At 49.4% G+C, this 27,100-nt stretch overlaps 1 protein-coding gene and 1 long non-coding RNA gene across 4 annotated transcripts; both read right to left on the reverse strand.

Annotated features, from left to right (window-relative positions):
* Positions 1–387: 387 nt before the first annotated feature.
* LOC123580357 lies at positions 388–1,353 on the reverse strand. Its single transcript, XR_006703267.1, has 2 exons — positions 1,229–1,353; positions 388–834 (listed from the first exon to the last, which is right to left on the reverse strand). It is a non-coding gene; the product is annotated as an uncharacterized LOC123580357 (long non-coding RNA).
* A 134-nt stretch (positions 1,354–1,487) lies between these two features.
* On the reverse strand, positions 1,488–25,648 carry CA3H20orf96 (chromosome A3 C20orf96 homolog). Of its 3 annotated transcripts, XM_045444989.1 has the most exons (11): positions 24,638–25,648; positions 24,328–24,376; positions 23,633–23,750; positions 14,077–14,189; positions 8,443–8,601; positions 5,394–5,493; positions 4,536–4,693; positions 4,349–4,450; positions 4,103–4,189; positions 3,318–3,436; positions 1,488–1,724 (listed from the first exon to the last, which is right to left on the reverse strand). In XM_045444989.1, exons 1-11 carry the CDS (start codon positions 24,655–24,657, stop codon positions 1,664–1,666), a joined length of 1,086 nt encoding a protein of 361 aa, XP_045300945.1. In that variant the 5' UTR covers positions 24,658–25,648; the 3' UTR covers positions 1,488–1,663. The 3 variants fall into 3 exon arrangements, with proteins under 3 accessions (XP_045300945.1, XP_045300946.1, XP_045300947.1); XM_045444990.1 differs by lacking the exons at positions 23,633–23,750; positions 24,638–25,648 and having other exon boundaries at positions 24,328–24,527; XM_045444991.1 differs by lacking the exons at positions 23,633–23,750; positions 24,328–24,376; positions 24,638–25,648 and adding an exon at positions 14,666–14,798.
* Positions 25,649–27,100: the final 1,452 nt, after the last annotated feature.

Consider the following 27,100-nt stretch of genomic DNA (forward strand, 5'->3'; position numbering starts at 1 on the left):
AGGTGGGCACACGGTATAAGCCGGTCCGGTCACAGTGAAGATGGAAGACCTTGGCTGAAAATTCTGGGACAGACACTCTTTCCAGTAGGACGTGAACGAATCGTAACCCCCGCCCTGCCAGGAGATGCTGGGAGCCACGCCGTGACCACAGGAGTGCCAGCCCCAGGGGGAGGAGAACACTTTGGGGAACAAAGAAGAGGAAGGTGTCCTCGCTTGATTTCCGGGTAAAGCCTCGCCTCACCTAGAACACTCATCTACCTGAGCCCTTTGTTGCTTAGGCCAGTTTGGTCAGGTGTTCCGTAACGTGTAGCCCAAAGTCCCTCGATAGAGTGGATCCGTGAGCAGCCAGAGTCTGGGTCCGAGGGAAGCCAAGTCTGAGGCGGAATATAAAGTGCAGGATGTTTATTAATGGGCACCCGGGAGTCAAATGAGGAAGGGAGAGGCAGGCAGGACTGGGCAGAGGGAGAGGTCAAGCTGCGAGGCAGGCCTGAGGACTGTTTCAGTTGACCCTACAGGGAGTTCTGGAGCCAGAACAGGCCTTCAGAGTTGTCCCAAGTGAGGCCAAGACGGCCGGGACTTCGGTATTTGCACCCGGAGCAGTCATCGGATGTGGGAGGACAGCTGACCTTGGGTGAAGTGGCCTCTGCAGCTGAGGCAGCCCCTGAGGGTCCGACGGCCGAGGGATGTGTGCTAACAGCACTCCCAGTAACTGGAGGGACAGTCCTTGCATGCAGGGGGTCCAGGAGCACGCACTGGGGGCTGTGCCCAACTACGCACCTGGGTGGGTGTCACGTCCATGCACAGCTGGGGCATAGGCACTGGACAGACAGACAGCTGCACGAGAATAGAGATGGCCATCGGCTATGAAAGCCCAGCAACATCCCAGGTGCATTGGACTCGGGGGGTCTCCCCTCCGCCCTGGCACTGGCCTCAAAAGGTCTGGGTACAAATCCGGAGGGAAGCTGGGCTCCCACCGCACCAGGGATGCCAGGGGCGGGGCAGCCCAGAGCCACAGAGCCATCGAGACTCAGGCAGGGGGTCAGGAGCCCTTCTTGAGATGTTCTGTGCCCCCAGATACAGTCAGCACAGTTACCCACCCCTTATCTTAAGACAGTCCGTGCCTACCACATCTTCTCCAGGCCTAGCCGGAAATCTCCAAGCAAGGGAGCAAATGCAAAGCCAGCTTTATTGGTAAAAAGAAATGGCACGTTTCACTGGGAATGCACACCTGGCCCAAGCAGCTGCACCAGCCAGAAAGAAAAGAGGGAGGGGGGAGGGGGAGGGAGAGGGAGGGAGGAAAGGAGAGGAAGCGTGGGGAGGAAGAGGGAGGGAAGAAAGGAGAGGAAGGTGGAAGGGAGAGAGGGAGGAAGGAAAGGAGAGGAAGGGTGGGGGGAGAGAGGGAGGGAAGAAAGGAGAGGAAGGTGGAAGGGAGAGAGAGAGGAAGGAAAGGAGAGGAAGGTGGAAGGGAGAGAGGGAGGAAGGAAGAAAAGGAGAGGAAGGGTGGGGGGAGAGAGGGAGAAAGGAAGAAAGGAAGGAAGAGAGGGAGGAAGGGAGAGAGGGCAGACCAGGGTCTGAGTGGACACGTGGCCGTGGAAGGAGACAAGTCAAGGCTCCAGGTATGGGGGAAAGAGCAGGGAGGGAAGGGTGGCCCATGGCCCGCCATCTAGAAGGGGAGCAGTTCCTCCACAGGGATGTTGAGGATGACGTCCATGTCTGGGGGGCACCTGGTAGGGAAGAGCAAAGAAGGTGTGAGAAGCCAAGCAGGGCGCCAGACTCAGCCTCCGTGGTTGGCAGGCGGACTGAGTGAGACCATGCCGGCTCGTAAAGAGCGCTCGGTAACTGACAGGCATCCTTCTTTCCACACAAGTAGCCAGCGCCATGGGTTTGCATCCGCGATACATCCCCCCCGCCCCCCCAGTGATCAGCACACCCACGAGGCCACACATGACACTCTGTCTCCACCCCGTCCCAATTCTCCCATCCACGCTCACGCTTTCCCTAATCTCCTGGTGCCCACGGACGTCTTGAGACGTGACATGTCAGGCTGTCTGCCATTCACAACACTTCACAAGAAGAAGGAATGACGATGAGGCCAATATGGCAAAAATATAACCGCTCCTAAAACTACACGGGCAACCGGGTATTCATCCTAATATTCTCTCTACTGTCTGTATATTTGAAATGTTTCATAACAATGGTAAAAAGAAAAAGCATCTCTAGGGGCACCCGGGCGGCTCAAGTCGGTTAAGCTTCTGACTTCGGCTCAGGTCACGATCTCGCGGTTCGTGAGTTCGAGCCCCAGGTCGGGCTCTGTGCTGACAGCTCAGAGCCTGGAGCCCGCTTCGGATTCTGTGTCTCCCTCTGTCTCTGCCCCTCCCCTCCTCGTGTTCTGTCTGTCTGTCTGTCTCTCTCTCCCTCAAAAATGAGTAAACATTAAAAAAGGAAAAAGGAAAAGCATCTCTATACTGGCAATAACCTAAATTTCCATTGCTAGCCAGTATCCATCTTCTTTTTTTTTTTTTTTTTTTAATTTTTTTTTTTTCAACGTTTATTTATTTTTGGGACAGAGAGAGACAGAGCATGAATGGGGGAGGGGCAGAGAGAGAGGGAGACACAGAATCGGAAACAGGCTCCAGGCTCCAAGCCATCAGCCCAGAGCCCGACACGGGGCTCGAACTCTCGGACGGCGAGATCGTGACCTGGCTGAAGTCGGACGCTTAACTGACTGCGCCACCCAGGCGCCCGCCAGTATCCATCTTCTGAGGTCAACTGCCTACCTGAGGCCTCCACATGGAGGTGCCGCAGGTCTTGCGCGCCATCGTGGAGAGGCCAGACCTAGTAGGACCCCCAAGCTCTGCCACAAAGGGCCTGACACAAGAAAGGTGGCAGAGAACTGGCTTTGGAAGGAAGGAACTTCTTCCGCTGGAGCCCAGCGGTGTACCAAGCAGAGCGGACATCCTTCTCTCCTCAGAGTGTCTTCCAGGCTATTCCCTGGCGTCAGCCACCCCACTCAACTGCGCCTTCCTGAACAACCAAGAAGCTTAGGGGTGCACCCACTTGGTGGGAACACGGAATCTGGGAACCAGAAGGGGGTTCCAAAGAGATGACGTAAGTCAGCTGCCCGTGCGCTGGTGGGACAAGCAGGCCCAGACGGGCAACGTCACATCTGCCACGTGGCCAGCTGCAGAGGCGAGGCGAGGCGAGACCCAGGTCTCCCCGGCCCCCTGTGCAGGGCTCTGCCTTCCCCAGGAACAGAGAGCCTCTTCAAGCACACGGCATGGCGCGTTTAAGAGGCAGCTGCCAAAAAGATCACATACTTGGGTCTCCGAAGCAGAACATCCGCAAACACGGTCTCTCGGGGCTCCTGGACTTGGACCTTGAGCCGCCCCACCTCGGCCTTTAGGATGGGTATTTCCTCCTCAAACTGGCTGATAAACTAAGGACAGAGGTGCAGCAGGGGAGAGTGAGAAGCCAACATCCCCCAACAACAGGGAGACCGGGGCAGAATGCAGGTGCAGCGAGGACATCTAGGGCATCGGGGCGGCTTCGTCACAGGGCTTCCTGGGCTCGCGAGTCAGTGCCAACCTCTGATGGCGCTGAAAGCGGCCAGGACATCACGGAGAATGGCGACAGGTGGCAAAGGGGGGGCGGTACCTGGTAATGAGACTTAACGGGGGCCGGCAGCGAAGGCCACTCTCGCCGACAGTGGATGAAGGAAGACGAGAATGAAAGTTAACGCGAGAGGGGGGGTGACGGTGAGGTTCATTAACACGGCTAACGGGTGATGGTGAGTGACAAAAATGAGAGGATGAACAGAGGGGGTGGTAACGACAGTAAAATGATGGCCACGCAGACAATGTCTGGCGATGTTGCTAATGGGTCATCACCGGGGATGCTGGTCAACGAGGCAAGGCTGAGGCGGCACTAACCTCCTCGTACGATGAATGGCAGGTGACAGTAAGGCACTGGCTAGGAGGGAGGCCAATACCAGGGCTGGAGACCCGAGCGCCAGATCAAGACAAGCCTGACTCCCACAGGTCCTGGGGACCGCCCGCCCTTCTGCTCCCTCCCGGAGGGACCGTCACCTTCCGTGCCCACTCACTTCTCTGAACTTGCCCGTGCATCTCAGCATGTCCTGGCCATCCCGGATGTTCTGCAGAAGAGCCTCCTGATGGCGCTGCTGGTTTTTCTGTGGAGGGAGGAGAGGTCTGGCCCCCCAGTGCCTCTTATTGGGCAGCAGTGCGTGGTAGAGACCAGAGGGGGTGCAGGGGGCCTGGAGGCAGAGGACGGGGAAGAAAGCAGGGCTGGGGCAGGATCTGGATACCTACCCCAGCAGCTGGCTACTCACCACCACCAGAGATCTCAGAAGTTTTTCCTTCTTCCTCTGAATCTGCTCAGACAAAGACTCCAGGACCTTTCTGCGCATCTCATTAAGGTCATCCAGCTCATCCTAGGGGCCAGCAGGAGGGTGTTGGCCACCAGCCCTGTCTCCAGTATGGTCCAGTATGGCGGAGCGGGGCCAAGGGCCCACCTACCTGCTGGCTGTCCTTTATCTGCTGCAGCTGGCGCACAAGGTTGGCAATCTGGACCGACTTGACAGGGTACTCGCGGTCCATGTACGTGCTCAGGAAGTTCACTTCCTTCTGGGTCTTCTCGATCGTGGCGTTCAGCTGTTCCACCCGCTGCTCCAGGTCTGGAGAGGTCAGGAGGGACAGGAGGCAGGACCCTCCCTCAAGGACCCCTCCCAGGAGATGTGGGAGGCCCACTTACTGTGCGACCCTCGCCAAGACTGTCCCTCCCTGGACCTGTCTCCTCATGCACCTGCTCCCAGGGCAACGGGCCCGTGAAACGACCATTAAGACAAAGTCTGTCCTGCCGCCCTCCATGGGGGTGGTGTCCCAGGGTCTGAGGCTCGCCGACACACCGCCCCTTCCCTCAGAAGGCTTCCAGTCTGCTCCGGGGAAAGAAACCACGGGCTCAACACGATCGAAGACCCGGGACCAGAGGGACCCAGCCACCGGCTCCCAGAGGGACCTTGGCAGGAAACAGAGGCAAGCTGGGGCTGGATTCTGGCGCCCAGCTATCTGACCTTCGGCGGGCTACTTTCACTTCCTTTCGCTTCGGCTTTCCCATCTGTAAAATGGGTGAACGGTCCCTGCCTCACAGGGAGCCGCAGTGACCGAGAGTGCCCGTAAAGGGGAAGCCTCGCGGGGCCTCGAAGCGCCAAGTGCTCCAGAAGTAAGCCCCTAAGCTCTGCATCTTAGCAATTCCACCTGCCGAACCAGGGGGATGACGGGGCTGCTGGTTTCCAAAAGGCAGGTGCAAGGTGGGCGCCCTGCTGACCTCCCAGAAGCCAGAGAGGGGACCGGGGAGCTCGCCCCAGGGATCCTCACGCTTCATCTTGGATTCCTCCTTCTCCTCCCACTCCTTCAGTTCACACGTCAGCTGCCGCAGCTTCTTCTTGTTGGAGCGCTCCAAGATGTCCACGATGGTCTGTGGGAGGGGTGGGGTCAGCTCGCCCCCCACCGTCTCCTGGCGCTGCCGAAGCATGGGCTCTCGGGGGACCCGGCACTTCCTCGGAGGAGTCCCCAGATCCAAACCCAGCCCCCGCCCCAGCAACCTGCCCAGAGGCTGGCCGACCCGCTCCACACGGTCCCCTCTACCACCCACCTCCGCCGATGGCACGGCTGCGCGCCCAGGCACCGGGCCAGACCCAGGCTGCGGTCCCCACGCCCCCTTCCTTTGAAATGTCACCGAGTGCTACAGATTTAAAACCCAACAGCCTTGGGGTGCCTGGGTGGCTCAGTCAGTTAAGTGTCTGACTTCGGCTCGGGTCAGGATCTCACGGTTCACGGGTGCAAGCCCCGTGTCCGGCTCTGTGCTAACAGCTCGGAGCCTGGAGCCTGTTTCGGATTCTGTGTCTCCCTCTCTCTCTGCTCCCCCCCTGCTCGTGCTGTCTCTCTCTCTCAAAAATAAATAAACATTTAAAAAAATTTTTTTTTAAATAAAAGCTGACCTCATCCCTCTGCTATTTAAAACCCTCCAGTGGCTCCCCTCTGCCCTTAAATAAGGCCCAAACTCCTTAGCTAAGCTGACAAGGCCCTGACCTGACCTTGGGCCAACATGTGGCTCCTTTAGCTGTGTTCCCTCTCTCCACAGGCCTTGTGCCCTTGTGCCCATTCGTTCTGCCCGGAACAGCCCCCTACCAATGAACACCTACTTCTGCAGGTTTCAACCCAAGCATCCCTTTCTCCAGGAAGCCTTCCTGACCTTCCCATGTCTGGGTGAGAGGGCTCCCCACATCCCCTGTCCCCACGGCAGTACACATAAATGGCTTTCTAACTGCCCGTGACCCCACAAGGAGAGCTTGATGTAGACAAAGTGCCCCACTAATCACTGTTTCCCAAGGGCCCACAGGAAGCACTCAGGATGAACAGAAAAATGTATTAACGGATCAATGCCAGAAAATCAACAATGACTTTGTCTAAGTTTAGAGAATATTCTACTAAGTTTGGAATGAATAACTCTGCAGGTCCTTGGCTTCTCTTATAGACTGAATTGTTTCCCCTCTCCCCCACCAAATTCACATGTTGAAGCCCTACCCCCCAATATGACTGTATTTGGAGACAGGGGCTTTAAGCAGGTAATGAAGGTTAAATGAGGTCAAAAGGGTAGGGCTCTAATCCGATAAGACTAGTGTGCTTATAAGAAGAGGAAGAGAGAGGGGCGCCTGGGTGGCGCAGTCGGTTAAGCGTCCGACTTCAGCCAGGTCACGATCTCGCGGTCCGTGAGTTCGAGCCCCACATCAGGCTCTGGGCTGATGGCTCAGAGCCTGGAGCCTGTTTCTGATTCTGTGTCTCCCTCTCTCTCTGCCCCTCCCCCGTTCATGCTCTGTCTCTCTCTGTCCCAAAAATAAAAAAATAAACGTTGAAAAAAAAAAAATTTAAAAGAAGAGGAAGAGAGAGCCTAAATGTCCATCAACTGACAAATGGATAAAGATGTGGTTTATATATACAGTGGAATACTACTTGGCAATGAGAAAGAATGAAATCTGGCCATTTGCAGCAACGTGGATGGAACTGGAGAGTATTATGCTAAGTGAAATAAGTCAGGCAGAGAAAAACAGATACCATATGTTTTCACTCATTATGTGGATCTTGAGAAACAGAAGACCATGGGGGAGGGGAAGGGGAAAAAAAAGTTAGGGGTGGGAGGGAGGGGAGGGTGGGTGAGGGGTATCGACGAGGGCACCTGTTGGGATGAGCACCGGGTGTTGTATGGAAACCAATTTGACAATAAATTATATTTTAAAAAGTTAAAAATTTAAAATAAATTTTACTAAAAAAAAAAAGAGGAAGAGACGCGAGAGCTCTCTCTCTCCATGTGAGCAAAGAGGAAAAGCCATCTGGGAACACAGAGAGAAAGCAGCCATTTGCACCCCGAGGAGAGAGGCCTCACCGCACCTCAACCCTCCTGGCCTCTTGATCTTGGACTTCCGGCCTCCAAAACCCTGAGAAAAAATGTCTATGTCTAAGCCCCCTGGTCTATCACATTTTGTTATGGCAGCCTGAGCAGACCAAGTTCCCAAGACTTCATTTTCTCTTCATCTCACAGGCTCCAGTGAGCTCTGTCCCTCTTCTCCCGGGGCAGACCGCGCGACCAGAGGGAACTCCAGAACGGCTCCATGAAGGCATTTTCTCTGACTCTTCTCCAGCCCAAACTCCTGGGTCCCTGTGAACTTTCAGCTCTCTTCCGGCAGCTTCTCCAAGCCTCTCCCAGAGGAGGCGGAGGATGCCCCCTGGGTTCTCTGAAAAGCTGCTCCACCCATAGACCATAAGCGCCACCAATAGAACATAAGTGCCACCACGGGTTGTGAGAGCGCGGATCACAGCATGCTGGGAGGAAGCCAGACCCTGGCGCCAGACCGCCTGGGTTCAAATCCCAGTTGCTAGGTGGGTGTGCTTGAGGGTGACCTTGGGCAAGTTACCCAGCCTCTCTGTTCCCGTTTTTTCCGACGTAAAATAAAGATAATAGTGCCCACCCCAGGGGGTTGTTGTAAGGATTATAGGAGTATATACAGAGCACTCAGTATTACACTGTGTATTTGCTGATTGGGGTGGGGACTGCAGCCGCTTTCTCTTGCACACCTACTGTGTGCCGAGTACAACCCCGCGTTTGGGGTGGGTGCTTTGTGCTGTACTTTACAGAGCTCAGAGGTTAGCTCCAATCAGTGCTGGCGTTGGGATGAGCCCCCATCTGGGTCTGATTCCAAAACCCAGGGAGGTGGGGCCAAGTGTGAGAGATGCATCTGCCAGAAGGACGCCGCTGGTGCAACCGGCCGGGAGAGGCCGGGAGAGGGCACCCGAGCGCTCAGCGGGGCGGCGCCGAGAGCTGGACGGAGGTGCACAGGGCGGAGGCGAGGGGGGTGCAGTTAGGCCTCACCGCAAGGATGTCCTGCTGCTGCAGCATCGCGCGCGCGTTCACGGCCGAGCTGTCCTCCATGTCCTGGATGGCCTTGACCAGCTCCCAGTTGAGCGTGGTGAGGAAGACCTCATGGCTGCACAGCTCCTGGAGTGAGTTTCGCTCGTTCCTGAGCAACGTCTGCGGGCGGAGGGGAGGGCAGCGATGGGAGGCGGGGCTGCGCGGGAAGGCTGGAGCCTCCCGGAGCCGAGGGACCGCTTCCCTCCCGCCGCACGCCCGCCCCCTTGTGGTCGCGACTGGTAAATGCTATCCCATTGTCTGAGGGTCAGAGCTGCTGAACTACTTCGTCCATCCTGAAACGCCCATTTTCCCCTAATTTTACACCTCGGAGGTGGGGGGGGGGGGGGTGGTGCCTCTTCCAACCGGCGGCATGCCACAATCTGACAAAATTCTGTTCGTGGGTAGATAAGATAAAGCTGCACCTTATGATCGCTGGCTTCTTTGAGTCAAGAAGATACAGTAATACCAATTGTCATAAAAATAGAAAACACCCCAGGTAGGTAAGAAGGTGGCAGAGGTGACGGGCCATGTATGGAGAAGCAGGGGAAGCAAGAAAAATCGCGGCCGTTTCTCTGCAGGCAGCTGAGCTGAATGAGTAGCGTCTCATTTCGTACATCGCTCCCCCGTGGAAACAATGAGGGTCTGAGAGGTTAAGGGACTTGCCTAAGGTTGCCACCAGCAGCTACACAAAATCTACAATAAGAACGGTAAGAATTGTTGGGGGCCTACTCTGTGCCTCACTCCAAACATGGCACACGGTATCAGTTCATCCCCTATGTTGACTCGCGCTTATTTCATTTGTTTAAACATATGCTATTTTGTTAATGTTTTTTTTTTTTTTTAATTTTTTTTTCAACGTTTATTTATTTTTGGGACAGAGAGAGACAGAGCATGAACGGGGGAGGGGCAGAGAGAGAGGGAGACACAGAATCGGAAACAGGCTCCAGGCTCTGAGCCATCAGCCCAGAGCCCGACGCGGGGCTCGAACTCATGGACCGCGAGATCGTGACCTGGCTGAAGTCGGACGCTTAACCGACTGCGCCACCCAGGCGCCCCTGTTAATGTTTATTTTTGAGAGAGAGAGAGAGAGCGCGCGCGCACACACACACACACACACACACACACAAACGGGGGAGGGGCAAAGGGAGGGGCGGGGGGACAGAGGATCCGAAGCCGGCCCTGTGCTGTCAGCTGCGAGCCCAGTCATGACCTGAGCCGAAGTCAGATGCTCAACCGCTAAGCCCCCCCAGGCACCCCCACTAACTTATTTTATTGATAAACGGAGACTCAGCCAGGTTAAGGGACTTGCCTCAAGTCACGCAGCCAGAAGGTGATTCCCGATGTCTGTCTTCTCACGACACCAAGACAAGGAAGTGAGTGGGCTTAAAGCTGCGAGATGTGGCCAAGCCCCACAGTGATTAAAAGCTGGATGTAAGGTCTAGACACACTTGGTTCAAATACCAAGTCGGCCACTTACGGCCGCAGGGAACCTGGCCAGAGGCCTTAGCCTCCGAGAGCCCTGCTAATATATCTCAAGGTCAGGAAACATACTTGCTTCAGAGAGCTGCTGTAGAAAACACAGGCAGTAACGTTCACAATCGAGGCCCTTGGCGGCAGTGCCTGGCACCCAGTGTGACTCAGGAACAGGAGCTGAAACTATCGCCACGGGCTCTAGCCCTCCACCTCTGCCATACCTACGTGCTCTCTTCCTCTGTTGTTCGTTTCTCTGTCCTTTACTAGAAATCACCCTCTCCTGGCCCTCGGCTCCCATACTCCTCATAGAATGAGTCACGGCGCAAACGTACAGAGTATTTATCACGTGCCCAAAACTGTGCTAAGCACTTCACATGCTCAATTTCACTTGGTACGACGATCAGCCTCGTCTCCCAGAAGCCCGCCGAGCCAACGTCGCCGGGGCTGGCCTCAGGAAGCTGTGCTCCCCGCACATACCCAACTCCCAGGGGATTCGAATCGACTAGAATTCATGACCTCTGCTCTAGAAATGGATCTTCCCTGGCCACCAGATCTAGTGCAGAACCCCTGCTTTGTTTCCTTCCTGATCCTCACCCCAACCTGTAATTATATCTTTTTCTTATTATCTTATTTTTCTTACTTCTTGCCTGCCTCCCCCACTAGAATGTCGCGGCCAGGAGGGCGGGGGCAGCCATGTGTCGTCACAGCTGTAGGGCACAGCACATAGGACAGTGCCTGGGGCTCCACAAGTATGGGTTGAATAAACTGAGGAGTAACTATTCTTTGGGCTTTTTTTTTTTTTTTTTTTTTTTTTAACGTTTATTTATTTTTGAGACAGAGAGAGACAGAGCATGAACGGGGGAGGGGCAGAGAGAGAGGGAGACACAGAATTGGAAGCAGGCTCCAGGCTCTGAGCCATCAGCCCAGAGCCCGACGCGGGGCTCGAACTCACGGACCGCGAGATCGTGACCTGGCTGAAGTCGGACGCTTAACCGACTGCGCCACCCAGGCGCCCCTCTTTGGGCTTTTTTGATCCATTTATTACAGGTTCCCCCCACCACCACCACCACAGCGTCAGCTCCATAATAGAACAGGTTCTGAGTGCTGTGTTCACGGCTATGTCCCCAACACCGGGGATGGCGCCTGGCACATAGTTTTCCCTCTCTCAAATGTAGAGGCATATTGTCCTGAGACTGAGGGGCAGAGTCAGGATCCTCTTGTCTCCGAGAGCAAATCGACTGGATAGTTTCTGCTCCCTTCCTGCCCCCCCCCCCTTGTCTCCATGTCCATTCTCCACACAGCAGCAGCAGCCCAAGGACTCCTGTGAAAACGTAGGTCAGATCATCTCCCGGTTCTACTCAGAACCCTCCAGGGTCTTCCTGTCTCACTCAGCATAGAAACACAAAGCCCAGGGGTGCCTGGGTGGCTCAGTCAGTTGAGCGTCCGACTTCAGTTCAGGTCATGATCTCAAGGTTTGTGGGTTCAAGCCCCACGTCGGGCTCGGTGCTGACAGCTAGGAGCCGGGAGCCTGCTTCAGATTCTGTGTCTCCCTCTCTCTCTCTGCCCCTGCCCCGCTCATGCACGCACTCTCTCTCTCTCTCTCTCTCAAAAATAAAATAAAAACATTAAAAGAAAAAAAAAAGCCAGAGCAGGGAAAACAGAGCTGCAAACAAATCACCACCCATACCCCTACTCCCACTATCTTTCCTCATCTCCTGCTCCAGCTATACCAACCCCAGGACCTTTGCACTTGCAGTGCGTCTATCTAGAACATTTCTCCCTCAGATATCACTTTAGCAGCCTTCTCTGACTGCCCTGTCTGAAACAGTCACAGCCACTCTTCCTCTGTGCCTCTCTAGCCCCTAACCTTATCTTTACACTTCTTCATTACTCTTATCATCACGGCACATATTATATATGTATCTGTCTTGTTTGTTGTCTGTCTCCCAAAGTAGAATATAATCTCCCTAAGGTCAGAGGCCAGCCACATGACTGGTGAATCCTTAGAACAGAGCCTGGCACATAGGAGGCATTCAATAAATATTTATTGACTAAATGAATGAATGGTTACAAGAGACAACACTAGGAACTGTTTAGGAGCCCAGGTTTCACAGCCAAATTGTCCAAGTTCTAAAGTCAGGATAAAAATAACACTAGAGGGGCGCCTGGATGGTTCGGTGGGTTAACCATTGGACTCCCGCTCAGGTCATGATCTCATGGTTCATGAGGTTGAGCCCCAAATTGGGCTCTCTGCAGCACAGATCTGGCTTCAGATCTTCTGTCCCCCTCTCTCTCAGCCCCTCCCCCTCTCAGAAATAAATAAAAACAGGGTGCCTGGGTGGCTCAGTCAGTTAAGCATTGTTTTTTTTTTTTTTTAACGTTTATTGATTTTTGACACAGAGAGAGACAGAGCATGAACAGGGGTGGGTCAGAGAGACAGAGGGAGACACAGAATATGAAACAGGCTCCAGGCTCTGAGCTGTCAGCACAGAGCCTGATGTGGGGCTCGAACCCACGAACTGCGAGATCATGACCTGAGCCGAAGTCAGACGCTTAACCGACTGAGCCACCCAGGCGCCCCAAGCATTGGGTTTTTGATTTCACTCAGGTAATGATCTCACAGTTGGTGGGTTCGAGCCCCACATCGGGCTCTGCACTGACAGCGTGGAGCCCGCTTGGGATTCTCTCTCTCCCTCTCTCTCTGTCTCTCTCTCGCTCTCTCTCTCTCTCCTTGCCCCTTCCCCAAGCACACGCTTTCCCTCTCTCTCTCAAAATAAATAAACTTTAAAAATAAATAAATAAATAAAAATATTTTTTAAAAATTTTTAAGAAAGAAAATAATAAAACAATAACAATAAACACCAGAAATATGAGTTCCTCCTTTAAGAACGCTGGGCCACCTCTGAACCTTTTTGCAAAATTGAAGGTTAAAGGGAAGAAAAGGTTTCATAACATTCTTCCCTATTTCTTTATTTAGTAATTGTTCACTGAGCTCTTAAAAACTTTCTCGAAACAAACTGAGGGTTGATGGGGGGTGGGAGGGAGGGGAGGGTGGGTGATGGGTAGTGGGGAGGGCACCTTTTGGGATGAGCACTGGGTGTTGTATGGAAACCAATTTGACAATAAATTTCATATATTGAAAAAAAATAAAAAATAAAATAAATAAAATAAAAAAATAAAGCAGAAGATGAACAAACATCTGAAATATATTACCATTTATTGATAGCCAAATCCATGAAATTTCATGGGGAAAAAAAAAAACTTTTGGAAAAAAAAAAACTTTCTCGAAGAAGTTAATAATTCTTCTACGGTATTTTGTAGTATTTATAGTATTCAGTATTCTACTTTCTTCTATGGACACAAAGACTCTTCTTTTCGTCATTTCAAATACTTTGAAACGTTGTCTGAAGCCACAGAAAACAATGGACGGTGAGAAAATTACTTATCTAAAATTGTATCAGAGGTGTGAAAAATGTACTAGTAAGCGTCTAAGCTCTGCTTCAAGGTGCATCGTATTCCACGAAAGGTTCATTTACTAGAAATGTCTTAATGGACAAGCCACCAGATTGTGTTCCTCATGCAGTGAAATAAAAAGCGATTCTGGGGGCGCCTGGGTGGCGCAGTCGGTTGGGCGTCCGACTTCAGCCAGGTCATGATCTCACGGTCCGTGGGTTCGAGCCCCTCATCAGGCTCTAGGCTGATGACTCAGAGCCTGGAGCCTGTTTCCGATTCTGTGTCTCCCTCTCTCTCTGCCCCTCCCCCATTCATGCTCTGTCTCTCTCTGTCCCAAAAATAAATAAACGTTGAAAAAAAAAAAATTAAAAAAAAAAAAAAAAGCGATTCTGATCATTTTCCTAGTCTTAAACACAAAGGCAAACACTTTGCTTAAGTGGCTCTGGTACTACCATTTTCTGGCTATGTGACCTGGTACAAGTCCTTCATCGCCTTGCACCTCAGTTTCCCCATCTGTAAAATGGGGGTGACGATAAGCATGCCCATGGCATTGCTAACGAGGAAATGAGCCCAGCATCCACCAAATGTTCAGTGTGTGTTTGCTATCGCTGTCCCCCCACCCTTCTGCCCCCATCCTGGGCCCCGGTGCCTGTGGGAGGATGCTCCTACCTTCATTAGCCGGATTTTGGCCTGTGCCTTCCCAGAGTCCAGCTTCTCTCTGTGCATTTCTTGTGGCTGCCTCAGCTGGCTTGTCATCGACGTGGCGGACTTGGAATGCAACGCTAGGGCGGAAAAGGCAGAGAGGGAATAAGGATATAGGCAGGCCTAGGATCAGGTCCCAGTACCATCCATTGAGGTGGCCCAGTCCCCAGCCCCACCCACTCTCGACCTTATAATATGTGACAGTGAGGCAGAGCATGAAACTCACATCTATCAGTAAGCTCCCAGGCCTCACTTTGGGCCTTGATATAAGGGACAGAGAAGTGCAGGAGGCTTCCCCGTGACCCTGGGTATGGACAGAGGGGAAGAGCGAGAAGAGTAGCACAGGAGACGGCCAGGTGCCCGCAATGTCTCCCACCAACCTGGCCGGTAGCAGAGTCAGACAGGGCGGGGGTTAAGGGCAGGAACTAATCAGCCAGACAGCCTGGGTTCGAATCCAGTCACTGCTTTCCACTAGCCCGTGAATTTGGGCGGGTCACATGACCTCTCTGTCCCTCAGTTTTCCCACCTATAAGATAGGAGTGATCATCATGCCTACTTCATCGGGTTGTCGTGAAGATTAAATGTTATTCTGCTTTAAAGTGTGTCGAGAAGTGCCTGATCCATACTCAGTGCTGAATATGCATTTCTCGTTGTCACTGCTGTTACTGATGACCTGAGGATTGGCATCAGAACCACAGCACCACACGAAGGCACAGGAGCTGTGCAAAATTCCCGACTGGCTGTCCGAAACACCTCTAAAAGCTGTGGCCCTGCCAGATAAGGAGTATACGAAAATAGTTCCGATCAGAATAAGGCATTTGGAGGACATGTTCTCAGAACCCCTGCTTCCTCACAGCGTGTCATGTGCCAGCCCGGGACAAATCACCCAAATCAAGGCACCTGGGTGGCTCAGCCAGTTGAGGGACTGGCTTCGGCTCAGGTCACGATCTCATGGTTCATGGGTTCGAGCCCTGCATCGGACTCTCTACAGTCAGCACAGAGCCTGCTTTAGATCCTCTGTCCCCCACTCTCTCTGCCCCTCCCCTGCTTGTGCTCTCTCTCTCTCTCTCAAAAATAAATAAAAAAAAAAAAATCACCCAAATCATCATGAATGCTGTGGCCACATTCTCATCCCCGCCCCCCCCCCCCCGAATCCCTACTCCAGGTGCAACCCAGTACAATTCAGAAAAATATTATTTCTTCAATGCATCGACACAGCTGACCCTGAAAGATGTTAGTATTAACTGCTGAAGTGATGAAGTAAACTACAATAATGTTGTGTTAAAGTTATGAATTATCTGTATACGCCGGGTATTTAATTGTAGTGTTTAAAAGATGGAATGAGGGGCGCCTGGGTGGCGCAGTCGGTTGAGCGTCCGACTTCAGCCAGGTCACGATCTCGCGGTCCGTGAGTTCGAGCCCCGCGTCAGGCCCTGGGCTGATGGCTCGGAGCCTGGAGCCTGTTTCCGATTCTGTGTCTCCCTCTCTCTCTGCCCCTCCCCCATTCATGCTCTGTCTCTCTCTGTCCCCAAAAAAATAAATAAACGTTGAAAAAAAAAATTTTTTTTTAAAAAATAAAAGATGGAATGATTAATAGATTCATATTGTGGTTCTAATTTAAAATGTGTAAATGAGATTTGGATTTAGATTTGTTTCAAATTAAAAGTTTAAGACGTTCTTATTAAATGTGTATAAATTACCGAAACATGACAGGACATAAGATTACCCATATCTCGAAGTTTATTTATTAGATGTACAAGCATTATTTAAATGCTCGATGGTCTTTGTGAATCAGGCAAGCGAACTCTTTGAAAATGAAAATTCAATATATGAAATTTTAAGATGTGGCTTAAAAGAATTAAGGGAAATTAATTAACCAACTTCCAAAATCCCCCTTAGAAGTGTTTGTAAAAATTATAAGATTAGTAAGTTGAACTCAAATAGTTAGGGAGATTTGTAGCTTTAATAGTGACAATTTATCTTCATTAATGGCAGTAGCCCTGATGTATCTTTTTTATTTTTATTTTTTTTAATTTTTTTTTTCAATGTTTATTTATTTTGGGGACAGAGAGAGACAGAGCATGAACGGGGGAGGGGCAGAGAGAGAGGGAGACACAGAATCGGAAACAGGCTCCAGGCTCCGAGCCATCAGCCCAGAGCCCGACGCGGGGCTCGAACTCACGGACCGCGAGATCGTGACCTGGCTGAAGTCGGACGCTTAACCGACTGCGCCACCCAGGCGCCCCTCTTTTTTATTTTTAATTAAATTTATTACTGGGGCACCTGGGTGGCTCAGTCAGTTAAGCATCTGACTTTGGCTCAGGTCATGATCCCAAGGTTCATGAGTTTGAGCCCCATATCGGACTTGCTGCTGTCAGTACTGAGCCCACTTCGGATCCCCCGTTCCCCTCTCTCTCTGCCCCTCCCCTGCTCACACTCTCTTGCTCTCAAAAATAAAATAAAACATTAAAAAAAACACACACGGAGAGAGATCTTCTGTATGCTTAACCCAGTCTCTCCCAATGGTAGCATTTTGCAAAATTACCTACAATATCAGAACCATGAAATTGATGTTAAGACAGGCAAGATATAGAACGTTTCCATCACCGCAAGCATAGCTCATGTTGCCTTTTTTAAATGTTTTTTTTTTTTTAACGTTTTATTTATTTTTGAGACAGGGAGAGACAGAGCATGAACAGGGGAGGGTCAGAGAGAGGGAGACACAGAATCTGAAACAGGCTCCAGGCTCTGAGCTGTCAGCCCAGAGCCCGACGCGGGGCTCGAACTCACGGACCGCGAGATCATGACCTGAGCCGAAGTCAGCCGCTTAACCGACTGAACCACCCAGGTGCCCCTCATGTTGCCTTTTATAGCCATACTCTCTTCCCCTCCCCTTACCACCCTCCCCCAGCCTGTGTCCCTAAACCCTGGTGATCACTCATCCGTTCTCCATTTCTACAATTATGTCATTCCCAGAATGCTACATAAATGGAATCATAGAATATATAACTTCTGGAATTGGCTTTTTTTCACTCAGCAAAATTCTGTGGATTCATCCAAGTTATTGACTGTATCAACAATCCTTTCCTTTTATTTTTGCGAGAGAGAGACAGAGCACGAGCAGAGGAAGGGCAGAGAGAGGGAGGGAGACACAGAATCTGAACAATCCTTTCCTTTTTATCAATGGATAGTATTCCGTGGTACGGATGTACCATAGCTTATTTAACCATTAACCATTAAAGGACATCTGGATTGCTTCCAGTTTGAGAGTATTATGAATAAGGCTGCTATGGAACATTCATGCACTGGTTTTTGTGTGACCCTAAGTTGTCACGTCACGGGAATAAATGCCCAAGAGTGCAATTGTTGAACCGTGATGAGAACTGCATGTTGGTTTCATTAGAAACTGCCGAAGTCTTTTCCAGAGCGGCTGTAGCGTTTTACGTGCCCACCAGCAACACATGCATCGTCCAGCTTCTCCTCTTTGCCGGCATTCGGTGTTACCACTATTTTTCATTTTAGCCATTCTGATAGGCGTGTGGTGACAAGTCACTGTGGTGTAACTTGCAGGGCCCTAATGGATAATGATGTCAAACATCTTTTCATGTGATTATTTACCATCTGGATATCCTCATCAGTGAAATGTCTCTTCATGTCTTTTGCCCATTTGCTAACTGCATTGTTCTTCTGTTGAGAGTTCTCAATATATTCTACGTAGCAGTCCTTTGTCAGATGCAGTTCGCAAACATTTTCTCCAAGTCTGTAGCTCGTCTTTTCATCCCCTTAACAGAGTCTTTCACAGAACAAGTTTTTACTTTTGATGATATCGAACTTCCCCATTTATTTCATTTTTCTTTTATGGATCAAGCTGTTGGTATAAAGTCTGAGAGCTTTTCACGTGGCCGTGGGTCCCAAAGATTTTTCTCTCCTGTTTTTTCTTTCCTAAAAGGTGTACACTTTTACATGAAAACATTTAATTTTTATTTCATTTTACAATTAATTTGGAGTTAAGTTTTGTCTAACTTCTGAAACTCAAGTCAAGGTTCTTTTTGTTTTTCTTTCTCTCTCTCTTTTTTTGTTTTTTTGTTTTTGTTTGTTTTTTCTTTTCGCCTATGGATGTCCACTTGCCCCAGCACTATTTGTGGAAAAGGCTTTCTTTTCCTCCACTGAGCTGTTTTTGCACCCTTGTCAAAAATCAGCCAGGCATATTTATGTGGCTCTATTTCTGGTTTCTCTATCCTATTCCACTGGTGTAGGTGTTTATCTCTGCCCATTCTATGCTGTCTTGATTACTGTAGCTGTATAGTATGCCTTAGTATCAGGTAAAGTGATTCTTCCCACATTATCCTCCTTTCTCAAAATAGTTTATTCTAGGGCCTTGCTTTTCAATATAAATTTTAGAATAAACCTATGTCTATAAAACACCTTCCTGTGATTTTGATAGGAATTACATTATACATAGAAATCAAATTGGGGAGAATTGGCATCTTTACTATGCTGAGTGTTCTTTTTTTTTTCAATGTTTTTATTTATTTTTAAGAGAGAGAGGGAGAGAGAATCTTTTTTTAATTTTATTAAATTTTTTTTAATGTTTCTTTATTTTTGAGATACAGAGCGTGAGTGGGGGAGGAGAAGAGAGAGAGGGAGACACAGAATCTGAAGCAGGCTCCAGGCTCCGAGCTGTCAGCACAGAGCCCGACATGGGGCTCGAACCCACAAACTGTGAGATCATGACCTGAGCTGAAGTTAGACGCTCAACCGACTGAACCACCCAGGGGGCCCCACTATGCTGAGTGTTATAATTGTGAACATAGTATGTCTCTCCATTTATTTAGGTCTTCTTTGATCTCTTTCATTAGCATTATGTAATTTTCAGCATACAAGTCCTATACATTCTTCGTTAAGTTTATGCCTAAATATTTCAATTTCTTTGGATTATATATGTATTTTTAATTTTGGTTTCCCCATACTCATTGTAAGAACATAGAAATGTGATTGATTTTTTTGTGTACTTGTATTCTGCAACCTTGACAAACTTATTAATTCTAGTTTCTTTTAGATTTAGTAGATTCTCTACATAGACAGGCATGCCATCTGTAAATAAAAAGTCAAATCATTCTATCTGACTCATCTTGGTGTTGATGTCTGTCTTTTCTCCTTCATGTTGTGATTTTCCTTATTCTTGGTATGACAAGTGCTTTTGTCGTATCCTTGATGTTTATTTTTAATGCTTATTTATTTATTTTTGAGAGAGAGAGATAGAGAGTGAGCAGGGAAGGAGCACAGAGAGAGGGAGACAGAAAATCCCAAACAGGCTCTGCGCTGTCAGCATAGAGCCCGACATGGGGCTCGAAATCATGAACCGTGAGATCATGACTTGAGCTGAAATTAAGAGTCTGATGTTTGAGGTGCCTGGGTGGCTCAGATGGTTGAGCGTCTGACTTCGGCTCAGGTCATGATATTGCGGTTCACAAGTTTGAGCCCTGGGTCAGGCTCTGTGCTGACAGCTCAGAGCCTGGAGCCTACTTCAGATTCTGTGTCTCCCTCTTGTCTCTCTGCCCCTTCCCCACTCATGCTCGCTCTCTCTCTCTCAAAAATAAATAAGCATTAAAAATTAAAAAATAAATAAATAAAATAAAAACATTTTAAAAAAAGAGTCCAATACTTAACCAACTGAGCCACCCAAGCACCCCCAAGTTTTAAATAATACTCTGGATCCTACTTAATCTTCATTTTAGCAGACAATCCGTCCCCTGTTGAGACGTAGCATACAGGCCAGATGACTGCTCACCCCTTTAGCAACCAACCCACGTTATTCTTTCCAGTTTTCAAAGTCTTCTTATGTTTGTTGTGTTACATCTAGGTCTTTTTTAGTTGCAAAAGGGAGGAACAAGAAGGAATGGGGTCATCCCGTCTTGGGGGAATCAGCTGATGCATCTTGTTGAAGACACAAAAGCTGCCCTCAAGGACATGACTTTGCTTAAGACATTTTACCAACTGAAGCCTCAGTTCCTTCATCTGTAAAATAGTGATTTTATTTCCCAGGTCGTAAGGAATGAATGAAGTGGTGACCTCCTTGTACCCGTCTATCTCAAGTGTATTGAAAGTTTTGCGCAAAAAACATTTTTTCATAAAAAAATAAAAAACGGGGCTCCTGGGGGGCTCAGTCGGTACACCTTCTGACTCGTGACTTCGGCTCAGGTCATGATCTCACGGTTTGGGAGTAAGAGCCCCAGATCGGACTCTGTGCTGCCAGCGCAGAGCCTGCTTGGGATTCTGTCTCCCTCTCTGTCCCTCCCCTGCTTTCTATCTCTCTCAAAATAAATAAAAATAAATGTAAAAAAAAATTTTTTTTTTTTTAAGTTTTGTGTAGTTACATGTTTGAGGTTGGGACTGTGAACTCTATGCAGCTGGAAACCCAATCTGTCTCCGTCACCATAAGTCAACAACACTCAGCCCAATTTTGGGCACGTGGGTACTCAGCAAATGGATGCTGCTGAATGAATACATGAATGAATGAATGAATGAATGACGCCTCTGCAACAGAGCCTAACATAAAATAAGTTCTCAGCAAGTAGTAACTATTTTCATCATTGTAATTTACACAGAGGATTTCACCCGGCGGGCGTAAAGCAGGAATCTCTGTAGCGGGGGCTGCGAGAGGTAACCTAGATGGAATTGCAGGAAGGGAGACAGGAACACCAACTCAGGTCCATGTTTCTCCGGTGCCCACAGACTCTCCGTCGACCTGTGGTTAAGACTGTGCACCCTGGAGACAAACTGCCGACTGTCACAGCCTGGCCCTGCCCCCTCCTACCTGTGGGACCTTGGAAGTTACACCTGTCCATGCCTTATCTAGAAGAAGAGGTGATCGTCACAGCACCCACCCCACGGGGTTGTTGAGAAGACTAAATGAAGTGATGTGGGCAAAGTGCTGAGAACAGTATCTGGCACATAATAAGTGCTTGGCCTGTGTTAATTACTCTGGTTCTTACTGTGGTTGTATGTTACACATCTCACTGTCTCCCCAGTGACAGAAGGAAAGGAGTTTCCCTGTGGATGCTGTATGAATAGATCTAAAGCCAAAAACACAAATTCTGTCACTACCACCAGGCCTTGTGCTCAACACTCAACATCCAAATCTCTTGACAGGGGCGTTTTAGATACACTGGAAAGGAGGATTTGTGGTTCTCACAAATACTGGGGGTCCCGATGGGCATCTGTGGGTGGGGGCCAGGGATGCTCGATAGATAGCCCCAGAATAGGACAGCCCCACAGAACACAGAATTCTCCTACTTCCTGCATGACTTTCCAAAGCCCTATCAGACACTGATGTAGGTAAAAACCATATTTATAATGATCTGATCCCAGAACCTGACTCTCTTTCACATATAAACACAAAGAGGGGGCACCTGGGTGGCTCAGTTGGTTAAGCATCTGACTTCAGCTCAGGTCTGATCTCACAGATCGTGGGTTCAAGCCCCGCATCGGGCTCTGTGCTGACAGCTCAGAGCCTGGAGCCTCCTTCGGATTCTGTGACTCCCTCTCTCCGTCCCTCCTCTGCTCATGCTCTGTCTCTCTCTCTGTCTCTCAAAAAATAAATAAACGGGGGCGCCTGGGTGGCGCAGTCGGTTAAGCGTCCGACTTCAGCCAGGTCACGATCTCGCGGTCCGTGAGTTCGAGCCCCGCGTCGGGCTCTGGGCTGATGGCTCAGAGCCTGGAGCCTGTTTCCGATTCTGTGTCTCCCTCTCTCTCTGCCCCTCCCCAGTTCATGCTCTGTCTCTCTCTGTCCCAAAAATAAATAAACGTTGAAAAAAAAATTTTTAATAAAAAAAATAAAAATAAAAAAAAATAAATAAACGTTAAAGAAAAAATTTTAAACACAAAGAGTATTTTGTAGGGGTTTATGGTAATGCCCAATTTTCCAAGAAAGCAGCTATAATCAAGGGAAGACTGTGCTCTGTTTTGTTAAGAACTTTACCAAGAGAGGGGCATCACTTTGGAAATCGTGACTGCAATGAAAAATCCCTCTGGACATTTGAGTCCCTAACATCCCACCACGAGTCAGTCTGCATTTGCAACTCTTACATTCACTGTGACTCCGCATCTGTGAATAAGCTTCTGACTGCTTTGTCATATCTTCTAATAGAGTTCACCCTGAGTATTTACATACTAAAATAGAAGTTATTTAACTATAAACAGCTTTCCTTTTCCTTTTCCTTTACACCGAGGGCATTATATTAATTTTTAAAAGTACATACATAGGTCAATTATATTATCTATGAGGTTTATCTCAGATACTAAAGGAATATGACAAAATATTTGTTATTAAAAGGAATGTTGGGTCTGAGAAGGTTGAGCAACAATGCTTGACGCAGATCTTCTCATTTAATTCTTGCGGCCATCCTATCAGGCCCTCATATTACAAATGAGAAAACTATGGGGTGCCTGGGTGGCTCAGTCGGTTGAGCGTCCGGCTTCGGCTCAGGTTATGATCTCGCGGGTCATGAGTTCCTGCCCCGCGTCGGGCTCTGTGCTGATGGCTCAGCGCCGGGAGCCTGCTTCGGATTCTGTGTCTCCCTCTCTCTCTGCTCCTCCCCCCGCTCACGCTCTGCCTCTCTCTCTCCTTCAAAAATAAATAAAAAACATTCTTAAAAAAATGAGAAAACTAAAGCTCAGAGAGATGAATGGCTTTTCCAAGATAGTAAAGGGCAGAGCCAAGAGGTGAACCCAGGTCTGCCTGAGCCAAGGGCCTCAGAAGGCATAACAACAATGTGGTGGAGATTATCCTGAGTTGACCAAACCCTGTTTTCTTGGCCTCCTGGACACACAGCAGGACATTTCTCCTCTTGTGGTTATGGGTAGTCATACGACTGAGCTACAGCCACTGGAACATGAGTGGGAGTGATATGTATCACTTCAAGTCTAAAAAAAAAAAATGTCCACAGGGGCGCCTGGGTGGCGCAGTCGGTTAAGCATCCGACTTCAGCCAGGTCACGATCTCGAGGTCCGTGAGTTCGAGCCCCGCGTCAGGCTCTGGGCTGATGGCTCAGAGCCTGGAGCCTGTTTCCGATTCTGTGTCTCCCTCTCTCTCTGCCCCTCCCCCGTTCATGCTCTGTCTCTCTCTGTCCCAAAAATAAATAAACGTTGAAAAAAAAAATTAAAAAAAAAAAAAAAAATGTCCACAAAATTACCCATATCCTTGCTCTCTCTCTCTCTCTCTCTCTGAGTGCAGAATTATCTAGCAGAGGACTCCAAGGCCTCACAAACTGTCAGAGCCACAAGGCTGAAGAAGCCTGGATCACTGAATGACCATGTGGACAAGATTACCTCCTCCCCTGCAGATCCACACTTGTCCTTTGACGGAAATGAGAAATAGGCTTGAATATTAACCCTTGAAACTTGGGGACTGTTTGTTACCGCAATTAGCCTACTCTAATACAGTTGATGTCACCAAAGGCCGAGGGCATACACGCTGTCCCGTCTCCCATCCACATACCAGCCCTCAAGGGTTTCTGCCCACCTGGCGGGACACTAGTCAAAGCCTTCACTCTGCTCTTCTTGTGGCCTCTGGATTGTAGGACTGGAGGCAGAGTAGATGGCTTGGTTTTCTGCTTGGACCGCTGCCATGGAACATAATCCTACCAGATACAACACAATCAGTCACACAGCCTGATGGGTTCAAATCCCAGCTTCACCCCTTACAGATATCTGTGACCCTGAGCAAGTGACTTTACTTCTCTGAGCCTCAATTTTTCTCATCTCTAAACTAGGTCTAATTATAAAACCCACCTCCGCAGGTTGATGCGAGCAGTCCAAGGGATATTTGTGAAGCATGTGGTAAGAGCTTCAGAAATGCTAGCTATCACTTTTTTATCAGCCAGCCAGAATTTACTAAGCACATCCAGGCTGTGAGGTGCTAAGAACTGTGAGAAACAGAAGGCATGGAAAAGACCCAATAGAAAACCATAGTAGCGATCAGAAATAAATAAGAGAGCAGTATAAAATACCCTCACGTTCCGATAAGGTGATGAGAAAAAAACAGGCTCCGAGAATTGCCCCCGGATCCTACAGCAACTGTGTGACACAGGCAGGCCTGGAATTCAGGTCTCCAGACTCTATCACCCGGGACAGTCACAGCCTGGGCGTTCAGGGCAGGAGGACTGCAGGCCCAGGGTCAGCAAGCCCCCATCTGCTCTTTAGCGCTCCCGGACTCACCAGAATCTGGAAGTTGTGGACTGTGGAGCGAATCCCAGAGCGGTTGGGTCTGGAAAGAGTTGGGGCGGGAAAAAACGTCCATCACTCCCAACCCATGGACTGTAACAGCAAACGCGAACAGGGTCTCCCAGTTAACTACCACTGGAACGCGCGGGAGCTGGGAGAGCCCGAAGGAGAGGCGGGGCTAGGGAGATGAGGGCGGGGCGGGGGCGGGGTCAAAAGACAACGAGGCCCAGACCAAAAGAAGCCGGGGGCGGGGAGGGGGGGACGCATGCGCACTTCACCACCCATCGATGCTCCTTTTACTTACTTTGGAAAGACATGGGCCATTGGGGAAAATGGAGGAAGAGTCGTGAGTCCGCGGGGCTCCGATCTCTTGCGATGCCTATTTATTCGGCTTCTGCAACTCTTTTGTCTGAGCGTGGACCACGTGGTAACCTAGGCCGCTCAAACTTTCCAGCGAGACTGGGCTGTCCGTCTCCAAGGAAACGGACGCGGACTACCGAGCGCCTTGAGGGACTAACCTCTCAAGGAGAAACGTAGCTCGCCACATTCTGCTCAACTGGGTTTTAAATACCATCCTTCAGCTGGCCCCAGCCATCATCCTAAAGAATTATGTCATGTTTCTCTTCTCATCAAATCTCCATCACTTTCTTCTTCATCCTTATTCTTGGCTAATGATTTTGCTTCCTATTTCACTAAGAAAAATCCTGGGGATCAGTAAATTCACAGGTTCGTATCATCTCATGGACCCACCTAATTGCCTCCCTCCTATGACTGTATGAACTGCCTGTTAAGACCGATTCCTACAACTGTGCACAGAATTCTACCCTCCCTCATTGTTCTCTGAGATACTGCCCCAGGAATTTCCACCTTTCCACTGAACCTGCCCCTGTCAAGGACCAGTGTCCTCCACTGTACTAACACCACAGTCACTTCTACTCATCTTTCTTGACCTATCTGCAGCATTTGACACAGCGGATCACTCCTCCCTCGAAACACTTTCTAAACTTGGTGCCCAGGAAACCACTCTCTTGAGTGGCTTCCTGACCCCTTCTCTTCTCCTTTGCTGGTTCTTCCTCTTTTCCCTTTAGAGTGTCTCAGGGCTAGAACCCAGCCCTCTCTTCTTTATCCACTCACACTCCATTCACGTTCCCTTCCAGTCTTGTGACCTCAGATGTCATCTCTACCTAGATGCCTCCCAGACTCGTATCTCCAGCCTCTACGCTGAGTTCCAGCCGCATACATCCAACTGCCTACTCAGCATCTCCACTTGGGTGCCTAATAGGCAACTCTGACATGCAACTCTTTCCCCCAACTCAAAATGGCAACTCTCTTCCTGGAGTCATCCTTGACCCATCCTTTTAAAATATATATATATATTTATTTTGAGAGAAAGAGTGCGAGCAGGGGAAGGGGCTAAGCAGGCTCTGCACTGTCCACACAGAGCCCAACGAAGGGCTTGAACTCATGAACCTTGAGATCATGACCCGAGCTGAAATCAAGAGTTGGATGTTTAACTGGCTGAGCACCCCTCCCCCTTGACTCATCTTTTGATTTACCTCTCACCCCACATCCAAGTCTGTCAGCAATACCTTCAAAGTATATCTGGAATTATACCACTTACTACCACCACCCACACACACACTTTGCTTTCCTCTCACACCCAATCTACAACCTTGCAGCACAGAGAGACCTGCCTGGCCCACGGACTTTTTTTTTTTTTTTTTTTTCTCTGTCTTCCTCTCCAAAACCTGCTTCTTATTTCAAGGGCCATCTCAAATCATGCCTCTGTCACAGTCTCCTAACTAACCTTTAAAAAAAAAAAAGTACAATGCCAGAAGTCTGTCAATAAGAACCCAGACTGAGGCGCCAAACTGACCAATTCTGATATCCTTCCATGGCAATAATTTGCCAGAAGTGAGTAAGGTCTCCCCTCTGTAGATGGCCTCAGTGCCCATCTGGACGGAGTTTTTCAGAGTACCTGCCTGGCCCCTGTAGCTCCTGGTTCAATGATCTCTGCAATAGGCCAATCTGACTGCTAAGGAGAATGGCTGACAATTTCTAAAGAAATTCACCGAGAAATAAATACAAATTTTCAGTCTTTTACCCAACTCTTAGGGAAGATTGCTGACAGTGATAATCAACAAGAAAGAAAGCTAAAAATGACCAAAAGAGACTACAGAAATCTTGGATCTGCAAAATTTGACCTGAGAAAAAGGGAATTGATGGAAGGAATGGCCATACACATACCGACAAAATCTTACAATATAAGATGTGGTTAGTAAAATTTCAGATGGAGCCAGAACCCAATCCACAGGTCAAATCTTTTCAAAATACAAACATTTCTTTGTAGTCAGAAATAAAACAAATATGCTTAAATATATGTTTGGTTAGATAAGAGGTCCTGGATAGTGCAGTAAGCCAAGAGGAACTGTTTTTTAAAAATTTTTTTTAACATTTATTTATTTTTGAGACAGAGAGAGACAGAGCATGAACGGGGGAGGGGCAGAGAGAGGGGGAGACACAGAATCGGAAGCAGGCTCCAGGCTCTGAGCCATCAGCCCAGAGCCTGACGCGGGGCTCGAACTCACGGACCACGAGTTCATGACCTGAGCCGAACGCTCAACCGACTGAGCCACCCAGGCCCCCCAAGAAGAACTGTTAGATCTGAACAGAAAGACCAAAACCTTTGTTATTCAGACAATATGGCTGAACGTATCAACATAGAAAAGCAAGGTGAGGGGCACCTGGGTGGCTCAGTTAGTTAAGC

This window comes from Leopardus geoffroyi, chromosome A3 (assembly GCF_018350155.1).
Source record: "Leopardus geoffroyi isolate Oge1 chromosome A3, O.geoffroyi_Oge1_pat1.0, whole genome shotgun sequence".
Lineage (NCBI taxonomy): Eukaryota > Metazoa > Chordata > Mammalia > Carnivora > Felidae > Leopardus > Leopardus geoffroyi.

Bases quoted from the DNA above. Each gene is read 5' to 3' on its own strand.
- CA3H20orf96 (XM_045444989.1), bottom strand. From the start codon at position 24,657: ATGGCCCATGTCTTTCCAAA. The intron at 4,694-5,393 runs GTGAGGATCCCT...TGACCTCTCCAG, and splicing joins GGAGGAATCCAAGATGAAGC to ACCTGGAGCAGCGGGTGGAA. The intron at 3,437-4,102 runs GTGAGTGGGCAC...CTCTGTCCTTAG, and splicing joins GCACGGGCAAGTTCAGAGAA to TTTATCAGCCAGTTTGAGGA.